The sequence below is a fragment of the Balearica regulorum genome, chromosome 13 (assembly GCF_011004875.1).
Source record: "Balearica regulorum gibbericeps isolate bBalReg1 chromosome 13, bBalReg1.pri, whole genome shotgun sequence".
Lineage (NCBI taxonomy): Eukaryota > Metazoa > Chordata > Aves > Gruiformes > Gruidae > Balearica > Balearica regulorum.
In genome coordinates, this window is record NC_046196.1 from 21,934,531 (window position 1) to 21,943,736 (window position 9,206).

The window sequence follows — 9,206 nt, forward strand, 5'->3', positions numbered from 1 at the left end:
AGCTCCCGGGCTCGTTGCTGACCCCCTGCCGTCACCCTGGGGCTCGGGCTTTCCTGGGGGAGCAGGCGTGCGGGTCCCACTGTCCCCTTGCTGCTCTCGGGATGAGACCCTCACCCGCACGGCTCCGGTTAAACCCAGGGCTGGAGCATCACCTGCGCTACGGAGCCTGCGTTATTTTATATCGATATACAACCTACAAAGTTTGAGATCAGGAAAACAAGCAAAAACGTGGCGGGCGTTTCCCGAGGGCTGGTGACCACACACCTTCGCTACACCCCCCCCAGACCCCCGGGCGAGTCCGCTCTGAGATCGAAACCGACCTGAAAAATTCACACCCCGAGTTGGCAGGGATTTTATTGGCAGTAAAAGGTCAGCACGTTCTCCTGGTTTCCGCGGGTGAGGATGACGGGGGGTCTCAGGTCCTGCGAGAGGGTCTCGAGCCAGGCCATGTAGAGGGAGCTGGGGCAGCGCCCCTTCCTGCCGATGGGCAGCGTGCTGCGGCGGCAGCGGGGGGGCCGGGTGAGCCGCAGCCCCCTCCACCGCCCCGCCGAGCCCCTCTCTCAGTCCGGTGCTAATTTACAGGTTATTTCTCTAAAAAGGGGCAACGCCACATCCTCCCCCAACCCCGCAGTGGGACCTGGGCCGGACCCCTCAGTGCCCTCCAAGGGCTTTTCCCCGCGGTGCTGCGCCGTCCCGTCGGGGTGTCCGCCCAGGATCTCCCCGTGCGGGGAGGGGGGTGAGCATCCGGAGGGACCGTTTCCGTGGGGCAAGAAACGGGCGCGAGGGCGTTGCTGGCACCTACATGGCTACGAGCGCCGCGTCCCGCGAGTAATCCAGCAAAATCTCGTTCAGCCTCACTTGTCGGAGCGACTGCGGAGCAAAGAGGGTTGAAAAACACACAATAATTGTTTCCAAAAAGACTAAATTTTGTCTCAAAAGCAGGAGACCCTTTGCGGGAGCCCCCCGGTGTTACCTTGGCTCTGTTTTTATCGACTTCCTCGTCAGAAATCTTCCAGGGACAGCCCCGCCTCATCTCGTTCACCGTGGCCTCGTCTTTGAAGCCGTCGTTCAGCCTGAAGGGAGCGATCAGGTCGTCGAACCTCTTGGCACTGCAAGGCAAGCAGACGGTGCCGGGGAAGGGGGTCCGGGTGGGTTTGGGGGTGCTGGGAGGGAGGGAGGAGGGGAGGGGGACGGTTACTGCTCCGGCCGGGGTTTCTGGTTGATGTCGGGGAGGATGTGGACCTCGTGGAAGCCGAGGCGGAACTTGCTCAGCAGAGAGACAATCCTGCCGGAGGGAAAAGCACGCGGTTTCCAAAAATGAGCGGGGCACGGCGGCTCCAGCAGGGACCCGTCCCGGCAGAAAGCCCTGCCGTGGCCTCGGCTGGCGCTCGGGTTCTCCCCGCCCCGCAATCACATGGATTTTTCAAGAGGAGCAAGGCGCAGCAGCCAGGTCGAAGCCCACAGACCCCGTTATGGCAAAGCCCGGGGGGCTCGGCTCCTGCCCACCCCACGGGGACAGCGGCGGTGGCCGTGTGGCTAAGAGGGGCTGCGGGGTGCGAGCGGCTGCCACCACTTACGCCTTCCTCTCCTCGTCCATCCTGTTGATCTGCCCGCCGACGAACACCCGGATTTTGCACTTTCCCCACCGCTTCTTGCGCCCCAGGAGGTAGGGGATGAGCAGCGTGAGACCTGCCCCCGAAACACCCCATGGGACACGTGGCGGCGGCGACTCGCGGGCTCGCCAGCGCTTTCTTGACGCCAGGGATGCCCGGGTACCATTCGGCGAGGACCGAGGCCTCCCGAGCACCGCGGTGGAGGCGCGTTAGCCGGACAGACAGACGCCAAAGAGCCGCAGCAGCCAGAGGTGAAGGTTACCTCCGTCGTCGAAGAGCCAGTAAATGTCGATGGTCTTCTTGCCCTGCTCGCTCTGGAAGATGGTGCTCGCCTGCTGCTCGCTGGCCAAGGTGGCGGGGTCCGCTGCCGGGGCAAGAGGATCCCGGTGTCGGTGAGGGGCAGCGCTGGCCACGGGAAAGGTGCCGCTTCCTCCTGGCCCCAGCCCTGCTCCCTGTCACCGCTCGAAACCCACACCCCTGCCTGCAAACCTGGCTCCCCAAAAATAATCCTTGGAGCCTGGGGTGCTCCGGGCAGCTCCGAGCCAGGACCCACCTGTGCCCAGGGCCGCTCTACCACCGGTGCCGTTCTCCTCGGGGTGCTCCGCTGCCTCGAACGTGGGGTTAACTGGGGAGGGAGGAGAAGAGCAGGGGCAGCACCCCGCTGTCCCCATCCCCTGCAGTCCCAGCCCAGGAGCGGTGTCCCACCAGGACTGTGATCTTTGCCTGGGGACATGGTGCCGGCCTGGCATGTCCTACAGCTCTGGCACATCTCGGAGCATCCCCGGCTGCCTCAAACCGCTTACCGTGAGCCTGCATCACTCGGGAAACGTTCAGCCCTTCCTTCATTCTCATTAAGCACACGCCGTACTTGAAATCAAAGGCATCGCTGGAAGGAGGGAGGAGAAGGCAGTTAACGGTGGTCAGCTCGTGTCCAGACACTGCGCACACAGCCACAGCGTCCCCGCACCCAACCGCGGGGCCACCGCCGGGTGCCGGCGTCCCCGGGGAGCGGAGGAGCCGGCGTGGCCGTACTGCAGGATGCCCACGTAGTCCTCCAGGCTCTGCGGGGACGCTGTCCGCCAGTTCCTCTTGTAGCCCAGTGCCAGGATGTTGGGTCTCATCTTCCCGAGGCCGGCAGCCTACAGATAGATGTCCCCATGAGACCCCTCTGCAGAGACAGACGGACGCGAGGAGCGATGCAAAGGGGGTGCCCAGGGGTCGGGAGGACGGTCAGAGCCCCCTGAGCAGGGGTGGAAGAGGAGGGACCACGACAGTCAATGGCTGAGGGTGGTTCTACCTGGATGAGCATTTGGACGCCGCTTCTCAGATCCTCTGCCACCACATCTGTGTAGAAAGCCTTGATCTTCCTCTTCATAAGCCACTTGGTGTGGCCGTCCGCCGTCAGCCGGGACTCCGGCATCTTCTGCTTCCGCGGTCCCTGGGGGGAGCAGGGGAAGGGGCACGGTCACCACATCAGTGCCCAGGCGCAGGCAGCCCCTTCCAGCTGCTGGTCTTACCACCGAGGAGCTCCAGCTCCCAGCAAGACCCAGCTGTAACCACCGCACGCGTGGGAGGTTGCACACTGAGAAAACCAGCAAATTCTGGGAGCCAACAGCCAACCCCCACGATGCCAGCAATCCCCCAGCTACAGATGAGCTGGTTGCTTCTCACGTCCCCAGTTGCTCTGGAGGTTTCGGGTCTGCAGGACCACCCTTGTCCTCCGAGCAACCACCTCATTCTACCGCATCTTTGCTTTGGCAATTAATTAGCAAGGGAAAGCCGTTAGCACACAGGGGCACTTCGTCAATATTGCCTAACGAGCCAGAGAGGCTTCCAGCCAAAACTCGTCCTTCCGTTTCATCATCCGGCGGCACGTAAACGTGCACGTTTCAGTCCCCACCCCGTGAGCCCACCAGGGCACGTCTGGATTTCCCAGCCCACCGCCCACAGGCGGCCGCAGCCCCCAGGACAAGGAACCAACCGGCTTTTGCAGGTGACTCACGATCAGGACGTTGCCGCAGAGCATCAGGCTGAGGTTCTTGGTGAACGTCCCCACAAAGTCCACCAGGGCCGGGCGGAAATTGGGAGGGCCGGTCAGCACCAGGCACTGCGGTCTGCAGGCAGGGAGAGAAAAGGGGGCACGGGCTGGTACTTCGGAGGCACCGAGCTTATCCAGAAGGAGCCGCGTCCCTTCTCCTGTGCCCGACCAGCGGCAGCTGCAGGGAGCAGCTTTACGATGGGATGATACCATGTGGCTGAGCGTACAGCCTCGCTCTTTGGTCTTCTTAGAGGAGACCGATGTGTCTGTGTCTGCCTGGTACGGAGAAGGCAAGGTTTGCCCTGCTTTCCACCTCTGCCCACACGGCAAAGATGTGGGATTTTTTGAGTCAGCCACGTTTTGCCGCAAGGATGGTGGTGAGGATGTGGCCGTGGGCATGAAGCCATCCCATGTCTGCCAGCGGTGGTGGCCGGCTCTGCATCCCCACTCCCTCCGTGCCCGGCACTGCGCCGAGCCGCCCTTGCCTGTAGTTTTTGATGTGCTCGTCCACTTCGCTCAGCCCCACTGAGTAGTTGAGGGCCATGTTGTACGAGCTGGCTTGCATGGAGGAGCCCCAGTTGACATCTACGTGGGGAAGATGGATTAGCAACGGGGCCAGACGCCTCCCGGGGCATCGCCGATGCCGAGTCACCACCACGCACCCGGCTTTTTGTAGAGGACGTATCCCAGGAGGAAGATGACGATGCCAAAGGCGATGAGGGCCGCCCACCAGGTCAGCAGGAACATGATCACCACCGAGACGGCGGCCCCGAAGAGCGCAGCCCACTTGCTGTAATACCGAAAGGAGGGTCGCCAGCCTGCACGCAAACACACACAGCGGCCGCTGCCGGGATGGGGAGCCGGACGGGAAGCCGCCCACCGCACGGCGCGGCACGGCATGGTGCAGCCCACCTGGGGAGTTGGTGATGGAGGCGTGGAAGCAGCTGAAGTTGATGAGGGCATAGGAGCAGAGGAAGAAGTTGGAGATGATGGGGGCGATGGCGTTGAGCTCGGCTGCAAGGAAGAGGAGGAGAGCGAGCCATCGGCGGCGGGGACCGAGCCGCCCGGCTGGTGACAGGCGTCGGGAGGGTGCCAGGGCGGCAAGCACCTACCGATGAGAATGAAGCCGACGGCGATGACGTAGGTGAGCATGTAGCCGCGGATGGGCTCGCTGTTCCTCCCGTAGCCCTTCCCGAAGAAGCCTATGAGAGGGTAGAGCTGGTCCCTGCAGAGACACTGCGGGGAGAGACGCGTTGGGGACGGCGGGCAGCGCTGGGACGTGGGACGGCAGCGCCAGGGATGGGGGACGGCAGCGCCATGGAAGCTTTTGCACCCGTAAGAGCAAGAGCCGAACTGGCCTCGCGCCTTCGCTGACAGCGGCATCCTCCTCGCCCCGGGGCTGCTCACGGCCACAACGCCCCGCGGCACTGAGCACGTGCCCAGGAGCATCGTCTGCTCCTGCTGCCAGGCTCGGGGACGGGAGCTGGAGGACACGGACGTGCCACCCCCTTACCTGGAAGACTTTGGGGGCTGAGACGAGGCAGGCCAGTGCCGAGGAGAGGGTAGCACCAAAGATCCCTGCCGTGATGAGGGGGCCGAATCCAGACACCATGCTCATGCTCTGCCCCAAAACCAGGCGGTCAGGACCCCTGGCACCCCCAGTGCATCAGCCTTTGCCCCGACCCTAAGGGATTTCCAGCCCCAGGGCCCCATCCTGCTGCCCTCAGCACTCCCCCCCATTTTCCATCAACATAATCCAGGTGGCAAAGCCCAGCCGTGTCCAAAAGCCCGCGGAAAACACGCTCCCTGGCGCGTCCCCGTTATGCTGGGGGGCTGCCGGGCACGGGGCTGCGCCTGGAACCCACCCACCCCTTGCAGCAGGAACCCGGCCAGGAGCCGGGGCCGGGGCAGGCGATGGCGCTGAGCAGCACCTGGTAGTAATTGCTGAGCCCGTATCGGCAGCTCTGCCGCTGGGCGCAGGCGGTGAAGTTCCAGCCGAAGCTGCAGGCCAGTCCCTCGCAGCCCGGCGAGCCCACCGCCACGCTGTCGTTCAGGCTGCCCGAGGCATCCCGGACCACGCAGGAGCCTGGGGGGGACACACATAGCGCCCGCTCACCTCCCGCACCGTGCCATCCCGGCAGGGCTGGAGCGGGGCCGGCATCCCTCCGTGGCTTCACGCGACCCAACCTCACGTCCCCGTTGCCTGTGACATCCTCCCAGGTCCCTGCCACGGGGCTGCCCCACCGCACGACGGCCATGAGCAATGCCGCGAGCCGCGCTGCCCACCCAGGAGGACTTTGCCCCCCGCGGGGGGCGGGGATGAGAGCTGGCACCTGCGGCACTCACTCCGGGGTATCGGCACCAGCATCTGCGGCTCGATCCCGGTTCCCACCCTGCTTCCTCCTAGGCTGCCTTTTTTGTGGGGGGGTCCCACCCAGCCCACCCAAGCATGTTTTGCTTACCGATGGTAGCAGAAAGCACCAGGTAGGACATGGTGGTCCAGAAGATGGCCATCAAGGTGCCCTTGGGGATGGCCACGGCAGGATCCTGTCCAAGGGAGTCGCAGAAAGATGTAAGACAGCTTTCCAGGAGCACGGCTAAAATGGCATTTTAATGGCAGCTGCTATACAGAGGAATTATAAATCATCGCAAAGCCACAGAGAGTCTTCTGGCTGAGCCTTCCCCAAAGTTTCCAGAAGAAATCAAATAAGGTGTAAAAGTTGGACCAAAACCAAAGCCCTGGGGAAAAATGGGGCTTGAGCCCTGAGAAACGCCGGCTCAGGCAGCAACGCCCAAAACCCACCTTCAGGTCACCCGAAATGTTGGCCCCAGCCAGGATGCCGGTTGCTGACGGGAAGAAAATGGAAAACAAGCCGAAGAAGGAACCCTCGGGTCCGCGCCAGCTGGGCACGAAGTTCTGGGCAAAGATGTCGGCTGGGGAGGAAGCAGAGGAGAAGCATTTGGGGCCTCACAGCCGCCTTTCTCCTGGCTGAAGCATCTCCGTGCCGGGCGGAGGCACGCCGCTGACGGCAGGTAACCCAGGCGAGGAAGACACCACGCAGGTAAGGACATCTCTCAGCGAGGAGCACCTTCCCACCGCAAACTTCTCCCCCAACAGCAGCAAAGAGCCGGGCTCCAGTGATGCGCTTGGACCTGCTGAGCGTAACCCCAACCCGTGGCAGACCCACCTCGGTAGCTGAAGAAGCCCTTCGCTTGCTTCTCGGCGGTGGCCGGGATCACCGTCCCCACCAGGTAATTTATGAAGGAAACCAAGATGACCAGGAAAAACAGTATCTGCGCCTGCCAGACCAGAAAGAGCCAGCTGAGGGGTCGGGGTTTGGGCACCGAGAGGGCAAAGAATGCGATAGGAGAAACCCTCGCCTGGTTTTGGGGAGCTACGGGCATCCTCCACTCCTCGGGTCCCGGTGGGCAGCGGGGACGGCTCTGACCAGCCCGAGGGGCTAAGGCGAGTGGAAGAAGCAGCGTTACCTTGGCCTCCCACTCCATGCCGGCCAGGGAGATGCCCAGCAGCACCGTCACGGTGACGACCCCAATGATGCGGATGTCGTTGGTGGGGTCCACGATGAGGGAGTTGTGCTCCTGGGGAGGGGGAACCGTCCACACCGGGGAAATAACCCTCTCCCCTACCCAAACACCGGGATTGCCACCGGTTTTAGCGGCCGGAGGTTGATTATCGGTGGTCCGACGTTACCACGATTATTGATAATTGACGGAGGAGGTGGGGATGGGACCCAGAGGACGCGCAGGGCTGATTTCTTACCTGCAGCAGGTCCCGGACAGTTTCGGCGAAGCCCACGGTGTGCATGGCCACAGCCACCGCGTTCGCGAAGGCAAAGATGAGTCCGATGGAGCCGCCCAGCTCGGGCCCCAGGCTCCGCGAGATGAGGAAGTAGGTGCCCCCTGAGGCGGCAGGAGCACCCCGTGGCATCAGCTGCCTCCCCCACGTGTTTTTGCGGCCCCCCCTGGACCCCACACCAGGAATTCACATCCACAGGGCAGCCCCAGGGTGCAGGAGACACCCCCCCCCCCCCACGCCGGGGTGGCCAGAGGCGGTGCTGGAGGGAGGGAACACCCTACCTGACTTGACTTTGCCGTTGGTGGATATGGCGGAGATGGACAAGCCGGTGATGGTGGTCACCGTCACGGACATGAGGATGATGAGCCACGTCAGGGCTGCGGGGAGAGGGCACCGCTTCGCTCCTGCATCCCCCCCCGCATCACCCCACGCTCGATGCTGCCAGCGTTCCCACCCCCTCCCCGGGTGTTTCGGGCCTCAGCGGACCCGGTGCCGTCGCCCTGCCCGCCACGTGCCGTGGCACCCACCGATTCCCGCCTGGGCGGTGATCCAGGGCAAGCGCAGGTAGAGGATGACTCCCCAGATGTTCAGCATGCAGCGAATCTGGGGGGACAGAGAGGGGGACTGGCCGTCAGCGTGCAGGCACCCGGGGATGGCCGGGGCTGCGCCGGCTCCTCCGAGCTAAAACCAACCGGGTATTCAGAGCACAGACGCGTGTGAAAAATACGTATTTATTGGGAAATAACACGATCGCGGGGGGTGGGAGGGCAGGAGGATGGTCCCCGTGGGACGACTCGCACTCACCATCACGCCCTTCACCCACCCGAAGCGGACGGGCTCTGGTGTGGGGGCTCTGCCCGGCTCCCCTGCCGCCTCCTCCGGCAGGCCATTGCTCCGCTGCGGGTCGGACACCGCTGCGCAGAGGCGGCCCGGGTCGGGCTGCGGGGACAAGGGGGAGGCAGGTGAGGACGGGCAGGGCTGAAGGCAGCCAGCCGTCCCCGGAGTGTGAGCTCTGGCTGAGCGCACAGCTGGAAACAGCTGGATTATCCCTCCGGCTTCTCCCTGGGATCATTCCCAGGATGCACGCATCGGCACGGCATCGAGGCACGGGAGACGCCACGGACGCAGCACAGGGGATGCCGGCGATGCCGCCGAACCCCACCTTACCTTGAGGATGGAGTGCAGGTCCGCCAGCGAGGGCCTCCCCTTCCCGGCATCGCCCACCCCCTTGCTGTTGGCGTAGTGCTCGTACGCAGGCACGACGTCCACCGTGTTGTAGCCGAAGGTCCTGGTGCAGAGGGTGCTGCCGGAGAGGTGGGTGGGCTGGGCGCTGTCGCAGCCGGTCCCCTCGGTGGGCGCGTAGGGACCCCGGCCGCCCTCCTCCGCGCCCAGGAGGGTGCTGATGGTGAAGCGGCCGCTGCAGCGGGACAGGGTGGCAGGCAGCTCCGGGACGGGCAGCTCGGCCATCACCCCTGCCCAGGTCCCCGCTGGCGGCACCTGCCGGGCGAGGGATGGGGCGGAGAGGGGCTCGCCGGCTTTATACCCGGCAAAACCGGCGCGAGGCAACCGGCACCCACCCACCACCGTTGCTAATGGGGGGGGGGGGAAAGAATTGGCTCGAACCACCCCGAGCTGGTCAGGGGGAAAAAAATAGCTGGAAGGGATATCAAAACCGCTGTAATTGGTATCGCTGACTCCAGCGTTCGATGTGGGTGGCGATAAGGGATTTGAGATTAAG

General features: G+C 64.0%; 1 protein-coding gene across 2 annotated transcripts; it reads right to left on the reverse strand.

Moving 5' to 3' along the window:
* Positions 1 to 323: 323 nt before the first annotated feature.
* SLC12A3 (solute carrier family 12 member 3) lies at positions 324 to 8,992 on the reverse strand. 2 transcript variants are annotated; one of them, XM_075765148.1, is made up of 26 exons: positions 8,636 to 8,991; positions 8,273 to 8,407; positions 7,996 to 8,071; positions 7,750 to 7,845; positions 7,433 to 7,572; positions 7,141 to 7,251; positions 6,840 to 6,951; positions 6,455 to 6,585; positions 6,114 to 6,198; positions 5,583 to 5,737; positions 5,165 to 5,272; positions 4,764 to 4,887; positions 4,564 to 4,665; positions 4,314 to 4,469; positions 4,137 to 4,236; positions 3,616 to 3,727; positions 2,911 to 3,051; positions 2,646 to 2,752; positions 2,417 to 2,499; positions 2,167 to 2,238; positions 1,876 to 1,977; positions 1,578 to 1,689; positions 1,199 to 1,285; positions 974 to 1,109; positions 803 to 870; positions 324 to 495 (listed from the first exon to the last, which is right to left on the reverse strand). In XM_075765148.1, exons 1-26 carry the CDS (start codon positions 8,933 to 8,935, stop codon positions 354 to 356), a joined length of 3,093 nt encoding a protein of 1,030 aa, XP_075621263.1. In that variant the 5' UTR covers positions 8,936 to 8,991; the 3' UTR covers positions 324 to 353. The 2 variants fall into 2 exon arrangements, with proteins under 2 accessions (XP_075621263.1, XP_075621264.1); XM_075765149.1 differs by lacking the exon at positions 2,167 to 2,238 and having other exon boundaries at positions 8,636 to 8,992.
* Positions 8,993 to 9,206: the final 214 nt, after the last annotated feature.